General features: G+C 48.9%; 1 protein-coding gene across 1 annotated transcript; it reads right to left on the minus strand.

Moving 5' to 3' along the window:
- Positions 1-11014: 11014 nt before the first annotated feature.
- On the minus strand, positions 11015-11659 carry LOC308239481 (claudin-34-like; the record flags this gene model as incomplete). Its single annotated transcript, XM_080652283.1, has 1 exon — positions 11015-11659. One exon carries the CDS (start codon positions 11657-11659, stop codon positions 11015-11017), a length of 645 nt encoding a protein of 214 aa, XP_080508409.1.
- Between the last annotated feature and the right edge of the window lie 8528 nt (positions 11660-20187).

Raw genomic sequence — 20187 nt, forward strand, 5'->3', positions numbered from 1 at the left:
GACAAAGCTTATGAGAGATGAAGGAGCAGAATATAGTGGATGATGATGATGATGATGATGATGATGACGACGACAATGATGACAAACAATTATGTGCCAGGAACGATTAAGTACTTTTCAGTATATTATCTCTTAATCTTCTGAGCAATCCTCTGAGTTCCATATGAATATCCCACTCAACTGACAGATGAGGAGATTGAGCTGTGTGCGCACACACACTTCCACACACACACACACACACACACACACACACACACTACATAAAATATGGAACCCAAGGACCTAGTTTGGAATAAAGTTTCTACCACCTGCTGCCTCTGTGTGCCTCTTATTGTTTTAAATTAAATTGATTGGGGTGACATTGATCGACTTGATCATATAGGTTTCAGGTGTGGGTTCCTATGAGACAAGATCTGCATATTGCCCTGTGTGCCCACCACCCAAAGTCAAATCTTCTGTCACCTCATATTAGGACCCCCTTCACCTCCACCCCTTCCTGCACGCCCCCTACGGGGGATCCAACCCGCAACCCGGGCATGTGCCCTGCCCGGGAATCGAACCGTGACCTCCTGGTTCTTAGGCAGACGCTCAGCCACTGAGCCACGCCAGCTGGGCCCCTTGAAAATTCATACACCAAACTTCAATGAAGCTTTAAAGAGTTCTTGGCATTTGGAGACATACATTATTACTTAGGTCAATTTTTTTTAATGATTTGATACTTAGGACCTTGTATGAAACCATTTTCTATCCATTTCTCTGGAATTCTGGCTGGAAGGAGACTTCGAATCTGGCTCTGGCAGCTGACCTGACTGCAGTGACCAAGACTGAAGTGACTGTGGCACTCAGCTCATGCACTGTTGTCACGGAAACGGGCGTGTCCGACCCGTGCTAGCGCTACTTTGATCTGTCCCAGGTGCAGAGAGCAGAGGTCACACTGCACCATTAACACGCAGACCTCTGAACCCTCTTTAGGCGTTTCCAGGCCCTTTTCAAAGCTTGTAAACCTGTTGGGATGTGAACAAGGAAACTGAGAAAGCAGCAGGACCTGGAACCCGGGTGGGAGGCATGTGTGCTGATGGGCCACCTTGGGCAAGCCCCTGAATGCCCCCCCCTATCCCCGGGCCCTCATTGTCTTCATTTTCAGTGGAGATAATAATCCCTGCTTCGGAGGACTGTCTAGGGCAGTGGTCGCCAAACTCATTAGTCAGCAGAGCCAAGTATCAACAGTACAATGATTGAAATTTCTTTTGAGAGCCAAATTTTTTAAACTTAAACTATTTAGGTAGGTACATTGTTATTAACTTAATTAGGGAACTTCTAAGCTGGCCTTTGCTAAAAACGTCCTCAATCTGATTGAGGTACACTCAAGGGGCCAAAGAGCCGCATGTGGCTCACGAGCCGCGGTTTGCAGACCACTGGTCTATGGGATTGGAGAAAATGGGGAATAAATAGCCCAGCACATCACCACTTCCTAAGTAGCTGCTATTAGTGATCATAGGGTTCTGTTGCACGTAGTAAGCCTTAGCTTCCAGCATTGTGTCTTGGCTAAGAAGGCTGAGAACCAAAAGTTATTTTGGGCCTTGTCACTAGGGACAAATCCAATGCCGATGCTTTCCCTCAAACTTACCAAGGGATGTCAATATCACCTGCACCGTCTTCACAGGCACCCACTGCCCCTGGCTAGGTACCATGTCAGAGGAAGGGTTAAGGAGCCATGCCCACAGCTCTGACCTCATCACAGCCTAATTATATGCTGTGTGTAGGCCACGAGTGGGCCGCTAATAGGCCGGGAATATATTTTTTTTAAATCCTCACACGAGGATGTTTTTCCATTGATATTTAGGGAGAGTGGAAGAGAGAGGGAAAGACAGAGAGAAACATCGATGTGAGAGAAACACATGGATTGGCTGCCTCCTGCATGAGCCCCAACCAGGGCCCAGGCCAGGGACTACCCTGCAACTAAGGTACGTGTTCTTGACCAGAATCGAACCCAGGACCCTTTGGTCCGCAGGCCAATGCTCTATCAACTGAGCCACAGCGGCTAGGGTGGACCATGAACGTTCTTGACCATAGAACAGGCAACCTGGCAAGTACCTGCCTCAGTTTGCCCCACAATAAAGTAGGGCAGGCTGAGCCTACACAATGAGAGTTCCAAATCTTGGGCACCGAGGCCCCAGGGGGGTGAACCCACCCTAACGTTTGGCCTCATCACGTTTGGCCTCATCACAGCCTAATTATATGCTGTGTGTAGGCCACCAGTAGGCCACGGATAGGCCAGGAACATACTTTTTTTTTTTAAATCCTCACACGAGGATGTTTTTCCATTGATTTTTAGGGAGAGTGGAAGAGAGAGGGAAAGACAGAGAGATACATCGATGTGAGAGAAACACATGGATTGGCTGCCTCCTGCATGAGCCCCAACCAGGGCCCAGGCCGGGGACTACCCTGCAACTCAGGTACGTGTCCTTGACCAGAATCGAACCAGGGACCCTTTGGTCCGCAGGCCAATGCTCTATCCACTGAGCAACAGAGGCTAGGGCTGGCCATGAACGTTCTTGACCATAAAACAGGAAACCTGGCAAGTACCTGCCTCAGTTTACCCCGCAATACACTGGGGCAGGGTGAGCCTACACAATGAGAGTTTCAAATCTTGGGCACCGAGGCCCCAGGGGTGTGACCCCACCCTAACGGTTGCCCTCCTCCTCAGCCACCTGGGATGGTTGGCTTCCTGGAGCCGAGGTGGCTCAGCAGGTCCCCGCCTTCCCACGCAGACTATAAGCCCAGTGAGAAAGAGGAGACTCTATACCACGTGGACCTCTTCTCTAGGAAGAGAGGAAGTGCCCTCTCCCCTGCTCTGCCCCCCTGAATCCACAACAAATGCTGGAACCAAAATTCTGATGTTCAAATAAAAAAAAAAAAAAATTCTAATGTTCAGCAACAGGTTTGGTTTGGTTTGGTTTTGAATCCTCACCCGAGGATACTTTTTCATTGGTTTTTAGGGAGAGGGAGAGATAGAGAGAAACACTGATGTGAGAGACACACATCGATTGGTTGCCTCGCTCAGGAGCCTGCAACCAAGGTAGGTGCCCTTGACCGGAACTGAACCCGGGACTCTTTGGTCTGCAGGCTGATGCTCTATCCACCCTGCAGAACTGGCCAGGGTGGCAACAGATTTAATAGTTCCACAGGTGTGTACTCAGAAGCCAGCCCCACTGCATTGGCCTAACCAAGTCTCACCCCGGCCTGACCTCTTGGGGGAGGTCTCCTCTCAGAGCTTGGGAGGGCAACACTGGAAAAAAACTGGGGCCCCACCAGTAGCCACAGGGGAGCAAGTAACTAGACCTGCCATGTGGACACCTTGTTATGCAGAAGGAACGCTGCAGGTCAGCTACCCACTAGGTGGCGACCTCCAATGGGAAATAAAGATTTGTTAGCAAGGATTAGCCCAAGTCAGTTTGGTTCAGTGGATAGTGTCTGCCTGGGGACGGAAGGGTCCCAGGTTCGATCCCAGTCAAGGGCACATTTCTGAGTTGTGGGCTCAATCAATGGTTCTCTCTCATGACTGATAGTTCTCTCTCTCTCCCTTTGCCTTCCGCTCTGAAATCCATGAAGAACATGAAATTAAAAAAAGATTTGATGGCTCTCCATCCCCTAGCCTCTCACAACAGCTGGAAAATGAGAGGGAACAAAACATAAACTTCAGCTCAAGACTGTTACATTAATGAACATGGAGGGCTCTACCCTGAGGCGGCTACAATGTCCCAGAGGCCTAGCAAGCAAACCGAAATCTAAGCCTGGAAATGCCACAAGATCACCACAGCCAAACCCCAAAGACAGCCAATCACAGACAGCCAGCTGGCTGCCCGCCCCAGTCCAGCCTTCCTTCCTTTCCTTCTTCCACACTTTCCTCCTTTCCTCTGGCTCCTGTCAACAAGCCTCCCAACCACTTCGGGCTTGAACCTGTCCAATCGGAATCGATTTTTGAGCAAATGAAATTGAAACATTGCAAATATGCCTCCATTTCTGATTCAGCAGCTCTGGAGTCAGAACAGGGACCCAAAGGAGCCCCCCCTCCTCCCCGCCCCTCCCCCAAACAGCCTCAGGAACAAGGAGCAAGGACACAGGTACCTGCTGGGCCCTGGAGTGCATGGCCTTCTCGCTGCCCCCAGAGATGCGGGCAAGTCCCTCTCAGTTCTGCATCCCAGCGCCCTGGCCTCCGTGTTAGGAGCTTGCAGATTTTAGCTGAGCATCTCTTTCCGGACTGGTCCACAAACTGCCTGGAATTGGGCTGGTTCCCAACGGACAGGGAGCCAGAGCCCGGGAGAGACTGCCTCCCTCTTAGAACCTGGAACGGGGGCCAGGGAGGCCTCAGGTGAACACAATTTGGCTTTAAGATTGAACAAGTAGGGCTTGGTGGTTGAGTGTTGACCTGTGAAACAAGAGGTCAGGGTTCGATTCCCGGTCAGGGCACATGCCTGGGTTGCAGGCTCCATCCCCAGTAGGGGGTGTGCAGGGGCAGCCAACCTGTGATTCTCCATCACCATTGATATTTTTTCTCCCCTCTCCCTTCCTCTCTGAAATCAATAACAATATATTTTTTAAAAAGAGTTCAAGTCCTTCTACAATGGAAATGTCCTTGTTGAGGTCTTAGAGCAGATAGGCATTGTGATTCCTCAGTCTTAAGTAGAAAGCCTGGAGGAAGGGGAAAGTGAGGGGAGAAAGTGTTACGTGATGGGAGCCAGGGCCAGGCCACGGGGCGGCCTCCCTGAGCGGGCCTTGGCTCAGGATGGTGGGGGAAGCTGCCCTGGGTCCTCTGGGGCGCCTCTGTTCTGTTCCACTTGCAGAGCCTTCCTCCCTCCCCCCTCTCCGCCACCTTAAATACGGCCATCACCCGACTCTGCTCCCACTTGCACCTGCTGGTGTCCAGGAGGCACGCTGTGCCCCAGGAGGGGCCTCTGCTAGGCTTCACTCCTTGAGTGCTGTCACCAGGCACCCCTGTCTGCCTGGGGCCCCCAGCAAAGGGCCCGGCACTGCCCCATGCTGACCCCGAGCCCAAAGGCCACATGGCAGCCTCTGGCTCCTGGGCACCATGGGATGATTCCCGGGAGGAGGAGGAGGAGGAGGAGAGAAATGCCACCGCCCTCTGGCGCCCTCGCTCTGCTGCACCCATGGGAAATGCGCGAGACACCTTCTCCTGCCTGATTCCTGTGAAACAAGAATCCAGTGAGGCCCTTACACAGTCATTCCCAAAGAGCCCTGGACAGGGGCTTGGAACTCTCCTCCCCGCTTCCCAGAGCAGACCCGCCCTGGTGGCCGCCTCACCTTCTGCGTCTCAACCATCATGACCTCTCCCCTTGCTCTCTGGTGACACTGAGGGCGAACCACAGCCCAGTGGTTCCCTCATTCCCATGGGTGACCAGCAGGAGGCAGGCGCGCTGCCCTCAGCAGAGTATCAGGTTTCAGAAACCGGTCCTCATCAGAAGCATGTCTCCCAGGAGCTTCCTTGTTCAAACAACCAGAGGTTTGACTCACTTAAAGAACACACACCCTGGCTCAGTGGATAGAGCTTCGCCCCACGGAGTGAAGGGTCCCGGGTTTGACTCTGGTCAAGGGCATATACCTTGGTTGCAGGCTCAATCCCCAGTAGGAGGCGATAAGAAAGCAGCTGATGGGTTTTTCTCTCTCACAGATGTTTCTAACTCTCTATCCCTCTCCTTTTCTCTTTGTAAAATCAATGAAAATATATATATTTATTTTTTTCACTTTAATTTATTTACTTTTTTAAATAAATCTTTATTCAGATTATTACAATTGTTCCTCCTTTTTCCCCCCCCCCATAGCTCCCCTCCACCCGGTTCCCACCCCACCTTCTGCCCTTACCTCCCCTCACCCCCACTGTCCTCATCCATAGGTGTATGATTTTTGTCCAGTCTCTTCCTGAACCACCCCCCATACCCTTTTCCCCTGAGAATTATCAGTCCACTCCCTTTCTATGCCCCTGATTCTATTATATTCACCAGATTATTCTGTTCCTCAGGTTTTTAATTCACTTCATTTTTAGGTTCACTTGTTGATAGATATGTATTTGTTGTTCATAATTTTTATCTTTACTTTTTTCTTCTTCCTCTTCTTTAAGAATACCTTTCAGCATTTCATATAATACTGGTTTGGTGGTGATGAACTCCTTTAGGTTTTTCTTATCTGTGAAGCTCTTTATCTGCCCTTCAATTCTGAATGATAGCTTTGCTGGGTAGAGTAATCTTGGTTGTAGGTTCTTGCTATTCATCACTTTGAAAATTTCTTGCCACTCCCGTCTGGCCTGCATAGTTTCTGTTGAGAAATCAGGTGACAATCGTATGGGTACTCCCTTGTAGGTAATTAACTGTTTTTCTCTTGCTGCTTTTAAGATTCTCTCTTTGTCTTTTGCTCTTGGCATTTTAATTATGATGTGTCTACGTGTGGTCCTCTTTGGATTCCTTTTGTTTGGGGTTCTGTGCACTTCCTGGACTTGTAAATCTATTTCTTTCACCAGGTGGGGGAAGTTTTCAGTCATTATTTCTTCCAATAGGTTTTCAGTATCTTGCTCTCTCTCTTCTTCTGGCACCCCCATAATTCTGATGTTGGTACGCTTGAAGTTGTCCCAGAGGCTTCTTACACTGTCTTCAACTTTTTGAATTTTTTTTTCTTTTTGCTTTTTCGGTTGAGTGTTTTTTGCTTCTTTGTATTTCAATTCTTTGACTTGATTCTTGTGTTCCTCTAGTCTGTTGTTGGGTCTCTGTATAATATTTTTTATTTCAGTCAGTGTATGTTTAATTTCTAGTTGGTCCTTTTTTATATATTCGAGGGTCTCGTTATATTTATCGGCCTTTTCTAGGATATTCTTGAAAAGCCTTATAACCGTGGTTTTGAATTCTATATCCAGTCATTTGTTTTTCTCCATTTCTTTCGTTTGTGATCTGTTTCTTTGACGCCACATTTACACTGCTTCCCTGAGTTTGTAGGGTAGATTTGTGTGCTAGATTTCCTATATGGCCCAGTGGGTCGGCCTCCCCAGTTAACCTGAGGTGGACACTCTTGGTGCACCCCTTTGTGGTCTGCGTGTACAGCCTTGTTGTAGTTAAGTCTTGATTGTTGTTGGCATCACTGGGAGGAATTGACCTCCAGGCCAGTTGGCTGTAAGGATCAGCTGTGTCTATGCTGGGAGAAGTTCGGTGCTGGAGACAGCCTTATAGGATTAGACTTGCCAAATTGCAATAGCCTCTGTGCTCAGCTTGGATGGGGTGGAGTCTTAGGGCGAAGCAGACAGTCTTAGCTTCCAGTCAGCCTTGCCCTTGCGCGCGCGTGCCCATCCAGACCTCTGCCTTCCCCAGCTCCCAAGTCTCTGTGGGTCTCCAGGGGCTCACCTGGAACTGGGGTTCAGTGCAGTCAGAACTGGGGTTCAGTGCAGTCAGGATCTTCCGACTCCCTTCTGCTAAAGAAAGCCTGTGGCAACCTCCGCAGCCTTTGTGCGCACTGGCACGTGCACACCTCCAGACCTCTGCCTTCCCCAGCTCCCAAGTCTCCGCCCGAGAGTCCAGATTCCCACCCGTAAAAGCGTGGGTCTCCAGTGGCTCACCTGGAACTGGGGTTCAGTGCAGTCAGAACTGGGGTTCAGTGCAGTCAGAAGCTTCCGACTCCCTTCTGCTAGGGAAAGCCTGTGACAACCTCTGCAGTCTTGATGCACACTGGCGCGCACCTCCAGACCCCTGCCCGCCAGGGCTCTCCCGGGTCTCCGAGTCTCCGCGTGCCTTTCTCTCTGCCTGACAGTCCAGACTCCACCTGTATGAGCCTGGGTCCACCAGGTTTCACCTGGGACTTGGGTTCAGTGCAGTCAGAACTGGGGTTCAGTGTGGTCGGGGGCTTCCTTCCCCCTTCCGCCAGAGAAAGTCAGCCAGGCTCTCAGCCGCCCTTCCTCTCTGCGTGCACAAAGACCCTTTGCCTTACCTCCAATTCTCCGTGAGATTTTCTCTTTCCTTCTAGTGGTAGAATTTCCACTCAGCCAGCTTTCCTGTGGTTCTGGATGGTGTCCATTCTGTCTTTTAGTTGTAGTTTTGAAATTGTTGTGCGAGGCAGCAGTTTAGATGCTTACCTATGCCACCATCTTGATTTCTCCTCAAATATATATATTTTTAAATTAGACCAACTACAGGTGTTTACCTGGGAACCATTTCCAGCCATTACAGACCTGCATGGAGAGTGGGTAAGACTCCGCCCAAGGCCAGCCCTGACCAGCCCATGGGATGCAGAGTTTCCTTTCAAACCCGTGGGAAGGGAGCCGTGGTCTCCCACTAAGTGCAGAGGCTGTGACTTCCTCCCAGTTCTAAGGACAGTGTGCACATCATGGCAGGCAGCCAAGGGACATTTCCTAAAGAATGCTTCTACCACTTCACACTCACTCCCTCAGAGGGAAGAGGGCAGAATCCGTTGCCCACAGATCAGATTCAAAGCCGAGAGGCAAAGGTGCCATTGACCATTCTAGGGTCAGAGGCACTGTCTTCGGAACACATATTTGAATAACTCACAGACTTTTGCCCCAGGGGGAAATTTTTTTAAACACTATGCTCTCAGAGACCTAAATACTCATTTAAAAAATAATTATAGAATCTTTCTTTTCTTTTTTTTATTGTTTAAAGTGTCACATATAGTAGTACATATATCTCCTTTTTTCCACCATTGACCTTCCCCCAGCCTCCCCTACGCCCTGTTGCATGCCCTCATCCCACCCCCCGAGTGGTGAGTTATGGTCAATTTGCATATTCAGAATGGCAATCATCAACAAATCAACAAACGACAAGTGCTGGCGAGGATGTGGAGAAAAAGGAACCCTCGTTCACTGCTGGTGGGAATGCAGACTGGTGCAGCCACTGTGGAGAACAGTATGGAGTTTCCTCAGAAAACTAAAAATGGAACTGCCATTTGACCCAGTGATCCCACTTCTTAAATACTCTTTGAGAAGAAGCTCATTTCAGCCTAGTCGGTGTGGCTCAGTGTTTGAGCATCCACCTAGGAACCAGGAGGTCATGGTTTGATTCCAGACTGGGGGCTTGAAACCCAGTGGGGATGTGTAGGAGGCAGCCAATCCATGATTGTCTCATTGATGTTTCAATCTCTCTCTCCCTTTCCCTTCTGTTCTGAAATCAATGGAAATATTTTTTCAAAGAAAGAGAGCTCCCCTCTCTTAACAAAAATAAAGACTTAAGAGGCAGAGTGGACATCTTATGCAAGAATGACGAAATAAGTGTAGAATTAATTTTGAAGCATTTAAAATTCTTGTACTTATTTGATGTTCATAAGAAACTAGAGGCCCAATGCACTTAATTCGTGCAAGAGTAGGCCTTCCTTCCCTTCACTGCCAGCACCGACTTCCCTCTGGCACCTGGACCCAGGCTTCCTTCTGGCCGCAGGCAGACACCCGAGCTTTCCTCCAGCCACAGCAGGCACCTGGGACCTAGGCTTCCCTCGCAAACCCTGCTTTGTCCAGAAGGATGTCTGGGCTATTAGTATATTAAGCTTTTATTAGTATAGATAGTTGTTATGTTTAAAGGTGTACTATGGTTAGGCAAGGAAATGTCCCTTTTTTTAGAGAATAATTTTGAAGTGCATGGGGATAAAGGAACGTGATGTCAGGGTTTGTGTTCAAGTTCTTCGGAGAAAGCAAGGTAGAGGAAAAGAAGGGAAGGAAGTGAGAGAAAGCGAATATGGCAAAATCTCGGTAACTGCTGAGTCTGACAATGGAAGGGGGATTCCTCCCGCTCTTCTGCTTTTGCACAGGTGGGGAATTGCATGTGGTGGAGAGGTATTAGGGCCAGGCCATGGAAGGTCAGGTCAGTTGTTTTTAGTGGGAGTCTGAGAGGGAGCTGTGAGAATCCCACCAACTCTCATTTCCACACAGGAGGACTATAGCATTGATTATCCTACATAATAAAGAGGGAATATGCAAATTGACCATATCTCCACCACAAAGAAGGCGGCACCCATAGCAGAGGCAGGGTTTACGTAACACAAGATGGCTGCGCCCACAGAATAGGCCAAGTTCCATAAAGAGCCTTAACGAGCAATCAGCAAGACCTGAGGGTGCACCCCCATGTGGCTTGACAGGGGACCTCAGGCCACACCCCCCACCCTGGAACCAATCCGGAGGACCTCAGACTGCATCCCCCACCCAGCAGGGATTGAAGGTGGACCTCAGGCCACACCCCCACCTGGTGGAGCTTGACAAGTGACCTCAGGCCATGCCTCCTGCCTGGCCCAGACTGGGAGACCTCAGGCCACAACCCCCACCCTGGCCAGGACTGGGGGACCTCAGTGCATGCTTCCCACCAGGCAGGGCTTGACAAAAGACCGCAGGACGCGCCCCTGCCCTGGTTCATGCTGGGGACCTCAGGCCATGTCCCAACCCCGGAGCCAGGACACAACACCTGACGCTGCACCCCCGATGCGGCAGGGCTTGACAAAGTGGGACCAGCCAGGTCTGGATCTAGCCCAATGGGAGGGCGGGCTGGCTGGGTCTGGGTCTCCCAAAATTTTAAGGCGCATGTGGGTGGGCGGCGACTTGACTCTGGGATACGTGGTGGGCCCCAGACTCTGACAGGAGGAATATTTTCATATACATTTTACTAATTTTCTTTCATCTCTGATACTTCTATTATAGAGAAAGGGCGAATAGCAATATTAAAACATGTCCTCTAATTAATCCCATTTTAATGGGCATGAATTTTGTGCACCAGGACACAAGTTTAATCAATAATAAGTAAAATCCAGATTCAGTAAGACAGGTGCAATGTGGTTTCTTTGGAATTTTTTTAATGAAATTTCCTTAACCAATCGATGAGCCCAATTTGCACAGAGCAGGATATGGTCACTTGCTGCTCAAGATGACCTTTGCCATGGTCATGAATCCTTGGACCTATATCATAGATACTTCACCCCCATAAACTGCTCATCGTGGATTTGCAAAGCTATGCAACCAGGAATTTCACACTTGCGAGACTTCGGGGTACACTTGGTTGTCGGGGGACAGCTGGAAAGAGATGGTAAGCAGCCCACTCAACAGCATCAGGGATGCAGCCAGAACCGCCACGGGGATGGTGCTGCCGTTCTCCTGCCGGTCCGGCCTGAAGGGGATGTGGAAGGATGGCGGGAATGCAATGCCCTCTTCCTCTATCACAGCCTGGTTGTTCGAGATCACGACAATGAAGATCAATGTGCCAGCTATGATGCTCAGGACTCTGGAAGCGAAGAACAGATTGCCGGTGGTGTCCTTCTGAAGCTGTCCCGCGTACACTCTGCGCAGGCCCATGACCATGAGCCCTTTCCCCAGGAACCCGAGGAGGATGGCGGCCAGCAGCAGGTGCTGAGCAATGCGGATATCCAGCGGCAGGTAGGTGTCACTGTAGGTGTAGCGGTGACACGCTATGGGTCGGCTCTGCAGACTGTTGGGCTGGTAAGTGCAGACCTTCCACATGCCCACGCAGGCCATCCCCCAGGGCGGGGCGGGACTGCTCTCTATGTACCATACTCGCCAATTGGCCAGACCCGTGCAAACCATGGTGAGGATCCATCCCAGGATGTTGAGCACTAAACTCGCTGCCTGGCAATTGGCCTTGTCGAACAAGGTCATGGCTCTGTATCCAGGGGATCTGCAAACCAATAGAGGGCGTCGTGAGGATGGGACCCACAGCCTGGAAAAGCTCGCTGGGGTGAGTGGCACTATACTGGAGAGGGAAATGCCATATTCCAGAATGGAGACACGTGACCCCCATGCTCTGCTGGCGAAGGGTCCTCGGAAAGATTTACTGAAAGCCTTAAAGTATACAGACTTTCACCCTGCAGGACAGGTAAGGGGTTAGAGCGTCTTCACAACCGGCCCAGGTTGCAGAGCTCAATCCCTGGTCAGGGTACATAGAAGTATCAACCAATGAATGCATCAGTCAGTGGAACACCACATCGATGTTTCTCTCTCTCCCTCTCTCTGTCTCTAAAGTCAATCAAAATATGTACAAACTTTCAAACAGGCAATTCCACATCTGGACATTTGTTGAAAGACACAATTAGGATTGGCTACAGCACTGCAGGCATCATTGAGCATTGACCTAAGAACCAGGAGGTCAGGGTTCGATTCCTGATCAGGGCACAAGTCCCCGCTGTACGCTTGATCCCCAGTGTGGGGCGTGCAGGAGGCAGCCAATCCATGATTATCTCTCATCACTGATATTTCTCTCTCTTCCTCTCACTCTAAAATCAAGAAAAACATATTTTTACAAGACAAATCTTATATAAAAGGAGGAAGGAAGGAAAGAAATAAGGAAGGAAGGACGGATGGAAGGAAGGATGGAAGGAGTGATGGATGGGAGGAAGTTAGGAAGGAATAAAGGAATGAAGGAAGGGAGGATAGAAGAAAGGATGGAAAAAAGAAAGGAATGATCAATGAATGGATGGAAGGAATGATGAATAGAAGAAAAAAAGGATGCAAGGATGGAAAGAAGGAAGGAAGTTAAAGAATGGAAGGAAGGAAGAATGGAAGGTTTGATGGTAGGAAGGAAGGAAAGAAGAAAAGAAAGATAGAAGGAAAGATGATATGAAGGAAAGAAGGAAGGAAGGAAGGAAGGAAGGAAGGAAGGAAGGAAGGAAGGAAGGTTGAAAGGCAAGAAGAGAGTGAAGAAGTTAGAAAGAAATGAAGGAGAGAAGGTAGGAAGGAAACGAGGGAAGGAAGGAAGAAAGGTGAGCAGTTAGGAAGGAAGGAAAAAGGGAAGAAGGAAGGAAGATAGGAAAGAAGGATGGATAGATGGCAGAAAGGATGGAAAAATGGAAGGAAGGAAGGAAGAAAGGAAGGAAGGAAGGAAGGAAGGAAGGAAGGAACGAAGGAACGAAGGAAGGAACGAAGGAACGAAGGAAGGAACGAAGGAACGAAGGAAGGAAGGGTTAATGGAAGAAAGGAAGGAAGAAAGGAAGGAAGAAAAGAAGGAAGGAAGAAAGGATGGAAGAATGGATGGGTGGCAGGAAGGAAGAAAGGAAGGAAGGGAATAAGAAACAATGCAAGAAAAAAAGGAAGGAGAAAAGGTAGAAAGATGGAATGATGGAAGGAAGGAAGAACTGAAGGATGGATGGAAGGAAGGAAGGAAGGAAGGAAGAAAAGAAAGATGGAAGGAAAGACGAAATGAAGGAAAGAAGGACGTAAGGAAGGGGAGCAGATGGGATGGAAAGAAGGAAGGAAGGCAGGAAGGGGGCTAGCATTCATCTCTCCTGTAATACCACTGATGACAGTTAACCTATTCACAGAGCAAATAAAAGGATTAAATAAAGTGAACCCCACCACCACCCCAAGAAATCTCAGGTCTTTCCTAACCAGGGAGAAAATAAAGCCCGATCTTTACCCAAACAATACGAAAAGGCAGAGGAGGACGTCTCAGAGGTACAAACGGTAGTCCCTGCCAAGCAGTAACAGAAATAAGGAAACGAAACATTCTCGTGTTTCCATGGCTCCCAGGCTGGTCTGCAGGCCTGTGACAGTAGTCTTCTTAAAGGGCCAGGGTCAGGGAGCAGGTCTTGAAGAGGTGACGTATTGCCCTGGATGGTTTGGCTCTGTGGATAGAGCGTTGGCCTGGGGACTGAAGGTCCCAGTTTCTACTCTGCTCAAGGGCACATGCCTGGGTTGTGAGCTGGATCCCCAGTGTGGGGCATGCAGAAGGCAGCCAATCCATGATTCTTTGTCATCATTGATGTTTATCCCTCTTCCTTTATCTCTAAAATCAAGAAAAACATATTTTTTAAACGACAAATCTTATATAAAAGAAATGAAGGAAGGAAGGATGGATGGAAGGCAGGAAGGAAGGAAAAAAGAAAGGAAGCAGTGAAGGATGGGAGGAAGGAAGGAAGGAAGAAAGGAAGGAAAGGAAGAAAGGAAAGGAAGAAAGCCAAAGCTAAAACTGTAAATGCCTCGAGGTTAAGGCTAAGTATAGCCAGTTGCAAGCAGCCAACTAGTCTTTATACTATAGTCCACCAATGCTTTCCTTATTAATGCATTTTGTCTGTAACAATCTGCCCCTGTGCTTCTGACAGTGAAGGGCTCCTAACCACCTCCAATTTGGTGCTACCCGATTCCAGTTGATTTTTCTCATATGAACTCCAGGGAGTTTTCATGTGCTTGTTTCTTGTTTAAAAAGAGCAACTTCATCAACCGACATGGACCAGTGGTTGAGCGTGGACCTATGAACCAGGAGGTCAGGGTTCGATTCCCGGTCAGGGCACATGCCCGGGTTGCGGACTCGATCCCCAGTGTGGGGAGTGCGGGAGGCAGCGGACCCATGATTGTCTCTCATCATTGATGTTTCTCTCTCTCTTTCCCTCTCCCTTCCTCTCTGAAGTCAATACAAATATATTTCTAAAAAAGTAAAAATATCAGAAAGACCAACTTTCTCTGGAGCTTTTCTGACACCGTCCCTCCTAGAGGTGGAAGCACCTGCCTGCTCTCCAGGAAACCAGCTTCATCAGAGCACACAGCAGGCTCGCCTTTCCTGAAATGTGTGCTCTTGGAGGCCATGGGTCATGTGTGTTCTTCTGTGTGTGTCCAGCATCCAGCACACGGAGGCTCAATAAACATGTGTGAAGCCATGGCGGAGAAGGAGAAGTGGCTGAGGAATGTGGATAGCAAGCCCTTACCCAGCACTTATGTTATGCCAGGCTCTCCGCAAAAGCATGTGCACTGAGCTGACTGGCTTCTTGTAAACACAGGCCTGGGAACGGAAACTGGCCCTTCCCGTGGGGCTCGTTTGGTTGGGGTCGGCCTGTGCACAGAAGGGTCTTGGGATTCATTTTGTGTCGGGGCACATGTCCAGGTTGTGGGCTCCATCTTGGTTGGGGTGTATGAGGGGAGTAGCTGATCGAAATTTCTCTTTTGCATCAGTGTTTCCCTCTCCCTCCCTCCCTCTCTTCCTGGCTCTCTGACTTTAAAAAATAATGATAACATTGGTGTGCTTATATGAATGCATGCATACAAGTCCTTTGGTCGATCTATTTCCCTCCCTCCCCAACACTCCTCAGCCTGCCCGCTGTAATTTGACAGTCTGTTCGGTGCTTTACTGCCTCCGCATCTATCTTTTGGTTCATCAGGTTATAATGTTCTTTATTTTCTATAAATGAGTGAGATCATGTGGTATTTTTCTTTCATTGCCTGCCTTATTTCACTTAGCATAATGCTCTCCAGGTCCATCCATGCTGCTGCAAATGGTAGGAAGTCCTTCTCTTTTATAGCAGCATAGTATTCCATTGTGAAGATATACCATGATTTTCTAATCCACTCATCTGCTGATGGGCATTTAGACTGTTTCCAAATCTTAGCTATGGTGAATTGTGCTGCTATGAACATAGGGGTGCATATGTCCTTTATGATTGGTGTTTCTAGCTTCTTGGGATATATTCCTAGAAGTGGGATTACTGGGTCAAATGGGAGTTCCATTTTTAGTTTTTTGAGGAAACTCCATACTGTTCTCCACAGTGGCTGCACCAGTCTGCATTCCCACCAGCAGTGCACAAGGGTTCTTTTTCTCCGCATCCTGGCCAGCACTTGTCTTTGGTGATTTTTTGATGATTGCCATTCTGACAGGTGGAAGACAGACACTGGGCAAAGGCTTTGCTCAAGGACATAGGAAGGGGTGGAAATGGAGAGAAACAAAAGAAAGCATGTGAAGTCTAGCTCTGAAAGGTTAGTCTGAAGAGGAAATCTCCATTCACCAGCCAGAAAAAGAAAAAGGCTAATATTTCAGTTATGGTTTAGCTATAACATGCAATGACGTGTGCCCCAGAACGCTCCCTGTCATGTATGGGGAACCCCACCATAAAGATCTCAACCCTGAGAAACCACAGCCTGAAGAGGAATTATGGTTCCAGTTCTGGCTTCTCCACTGTATGATGTGGCTGTCTTCCCCCAGCCTGTCCCTCCTGCAGTAGCCCTTCTTCTGGCCAATGGACCTATCACTCACCCAACTCATTATGTCCAAACATCTGTACGTCTCCCAAGATTCCTCCCTCTCCCACTACCCATCCAATGGGTCACTGAGTTTGATGGATCGTGTCTGGTTTCACACAGTTTTCATAAGTTTGCCTAACCATGCATCCCCGCAGAAAAGCAACGTCTTGAAAATAGTGCTCATGGCTAGTTGAGGGGCTGATATTTGACAAAGTTCATGAGACACTGAAGGAGCAAAATATAGTAGATTATGATGTTGATGATAATGATGACAATGAGGACAAACAATTATAAGCCAGGATGGATTCTAAGTACTTTTCAGTATATTATCTCTTAATCTTCCCAGCAATCCTCTGAGTTACATATGAATATCCCACTCAACCAACAGATGAGGAGATTGAGTTGTGCGCACACACACACACACACACACACACACACACACACACACACTACATAAAATATGGAAGCAAATGACCTAGTTTGAAATAGTTTCTACCACCTGCTGCCTCTGTGTGCCTCTTTTATTTTTAATTAAATTGATTGGGGTGACATTGGTCGACTTAATCATATAGGGTTCAGGTGTGGGTTCCTATGTGACAAGATCTGCATATTGTACTGTGTGCCCGCCCCCCAAATTCAAATCTTCTGTCACCTCATATTAGGACCCCCTTCACATCCATCCCCTTACTGCACACCCCCTACGGGGGATCGAGCCCGCAACCTGGGCATGTGCCCTGACCGGGAAACGAACCGTGACTTCCTGGTTCTTGGACAAACGCCCAGCCACTGAGCCAAGCCAGCTGGGATCCTTGAAAATTCTTACACCAACCTTCAATGAGGCTTTAAAGAGTTCTTGGCATTTGGAGACATACATTATTACCTAGGTCAATTTTTTTTAATGATTTGATACTTAGGACCTTGTATGAAACCATTTTCTATCCATTTCTCTGGATTCTGGCTGGAAGGAGACTTCGAATCTGGCTCTGGCAGCTGACCTGACTGCAGTGACCAAGACTGAAGTGACTCTGGCACTCAGCTCAGGCACTGTTGTCATGGAAACAGGCGCGTCCGTACAGTGCTAGCGCTACTTTGATCTGTCCCAGGTGCAGAGAGCAGAGGTCACACTGCACCATTAATATGCAGACATCTGAACCCCCTTTAGGTGTTTCCCAGCCCTTTTCAAAGCTTGTAAAACCTGTTGGGATGTGAACAAGGAAACTGAGAAAGCAGCAGGACCTGGAACCCGGGTGGGAGGCACGTGTGCTGATGGGCCACCTTGGGCAAGCCACTGAATGTCCCCCTCCCCGCTCCCCAGGCCTTCGTTGTCTTAATTTTCAGTGGAGATAATAATGCCTACCTCGAAGGACTGTCTAGGGCAGCTGTTGGCAAACTCATTAGTCAGCAGAGCCTAACATCAACAGTACAATGATTGAAATTTCTTTTGAGAGCCAAATTTTTTAAACTTAAACTATATAGGTAGGTACATTGTTATTAACTTATTTAGGGAACTCCTAAGCAGGCCTTTGCTAAAAACGTCCTCAATCTGATTGAGGTACACTCAAGGGGCCAAAGAGCCCCATGTGGCTCGAGAGCCATGGTTTGCAGACCACTGGTCTATGGGAAAGAAGAAAATGGGGAATAAATTGCCCGGCACATCACCACTTCATAAGTAGCTGCTGTTAGTGGTCATTGGGTTCTGTTGCACGGAGTAAGCCTTAGCTTCCAGCATTGTGTCTTGGCTAAGAAGGCTGAGAACCAAAAGTTATTTTGGGCCTTGTCACTAGGGACCAATCCAACGCCCATGCTTTCCCTCAAACTTACCAAGGGATGTCAATATCACCTGCACCGTCATCACAAGCACCCACTGCCCCTGGCTAAGTACCGTGTGGGAGGGAAGGTTAAGGAGCCATGCACACAGCTCTGACCTCATCACAGCCTAATTATATGCTGTGTGTAGGCCACGAGTAGGCCGCGGATAGGCCAGGAACATACTATTTTTTTTTTTAAATCCTCACACGAGGATGTTTTTCCATTGATTTTTAGGGAGAGGGGAAGAGAGAGGGCAAGACAGAGAGAAACATCGATGTGAGAGAAACACATGGATTGGCTGCCTCCTGCATGAGCCCCAACCAGGGCCCAGGCCAGGGACTACCCTGCAACTAAGGTACGTGTCCTTGACCAGAATCGAACCCAGGAGCCTTTGGTCCGCAGGCCAATGTTCTATCCACTGAGCCACAGCGGCTAGGGCTGGCCATGAACGTTCTTGACCATAAAACAGGAAACCTGGCAAGTACCTGCCTCAGTTTACCCCAATATACACTGGGGCAGGCTGAGCCTACACAATGAGAGTTCCAAATCCTGGGCACCGAGGCCCCAAGGGGGTGACCCCACCCTAACGTTTGCCCTCCTCCTCAGCCACCTGGGATGGCTGGCTTCCTGGAGCCGAGGTGGCTCAGCAGGTCCCCGCCTTCCCACGCAGACTATAAGCCCAGTGAGAAAGAGGAGACTCTATACCATGTGGACCTCTTGTCTAGGAAGAGAGGAAGTGCCCTCTCCCTGCTCTGCCCCCCTGAATCCACAACAAAATGCTGGAACCAAAATTCTGATGTTCAAATAAAAAAACCAAAATTCTAATATTCAGCAACAGGTTTGGTTTGGTTTGGTTTTGAATCCTCACCCGAGGATACTTTTTCATTGGTTTTTAGGGAGAGGGAGAGACAGAGAGAAACAGTGATGTGAGAGACACACATCGATTAGTTGCCTCCCTCAGGAGCCTGCAACCAAGGTAGGTGCCTATGACCGGAATTGAACCCGGGACTCTTTGGGCCGCAGGCTGATGCTCTATCCACCCTGCAAAACTGGCCAGGGTGGCAACAGGTTTAATAGTTCCACAGGTGTGTACTCAGAAGCCAGCCCCACTGCATTGGCCTAACCAAGTCTCACCCCAGCCTGACCTCTTGGGGGAGGTCTCCTCTCAGACCTTGGGAGGGCAACACTGGAAAAAAACTGGGGCCCCACCAGTGGCCCCAGGGCAGCAAGTAACTAGACCTGCCACGTGGACACCTTGCTATGCAGAAGGGACCGCTGCAGGTCAGTTACCCACTAGGTGGCGATCTCCAATGGGAAATAAAGATTTGTTAGCAAGGATTAGCCCAAGTCCCTTTGGTTCATTGGATAGAGTGTCTGCCTACGGACTGAAGGGTCCTGGGTTCAATTCCACTCAAGGGCACATTTCTGAGTTATGGGCTCGATTAATGGTTCTCTCTCATCACTGATAGTTCTCTCTCTTTCCCTTTGCCTTCCGCTCTGAAATCAATAAAGAACATGAAATTAAAAAAAGATTTGATGGCTCTCCATCCCCTAACCCAGGGGTGGGCAAACTTTTTGACTTGAGGGCCACAATGGGTTCTTAAACTGGACCAGAGTGCCAGAACAAAAGCATGTATGGAGTGTTTGTGTAAACTAATATAAATTCAAAGTAAAGGAGCGGAGGGGAGAGCAAGAGAACCGGATAGAACAGCCGGATCCGGCCCGCGGGCCGTAGTTTGCCCAAGGCTGCTAACCCCTCACAATAGCTGGAAAATGAGAGGGTACAAAACATGAACTTCAGCTCAAGACTATTACATTAATGAACACGGAGGGCATTACCCTGAGGCGGCTCCAATGTCCCAGAGGCCTAGCAAGCAAACCGAAATCTAAGCCTGGAAATGCCACAAGATCACCACAGCCAAACCCCAAAGACAGCCAATCACAGACAGCCAGCTGGCTGCCCACCCCAGTCCATCTTTCCTTCCTTTCCTTCTTCCACACTTTCCTCCTTTACTCTGGCTCCTGTCAACACAGCCTCCCAACCACTTCGGGATTGAACGTGTCCAATCGGAATCGATTTTTGAGCAAATAAAATTGAAACATTGTAAATATGCCTCTGTTTCTGTTTCAGCAGCTCCTGCTTCAGAACAGGGACCCAAAGGAGCCCCCCTAACCCCCTCACCCAGACAGCCTCAGGAACAAGGAGCAAGGACACAGGTACCTGCTGGGCCCTGGAGTGCATGGCCTTCTCGCTGCCGCCAGAGATGCAGGCAAGTCCCTCTGGGTCCTGCATCCCAGCGCCTGGGCCTCCGTGTTAGGAGCTTGCAGACTTTAGCTGAGCATCTCTTTCCGGACTGGTCCACAAACTGCCTGGA

This window comes from Plecotus auritus (assembly GCF_963455305.1).
Source record: "Plecotus auritus genome assembly, chromosome: X".
In the NCBI taxonomy this organism is placed as follows: domain Eukaryota; kingdom Metazoa; phylum Chordata; class Mammalia; order Chiroptera; family Vespertilionidae; genus Plecotus; species Plecotus auritus.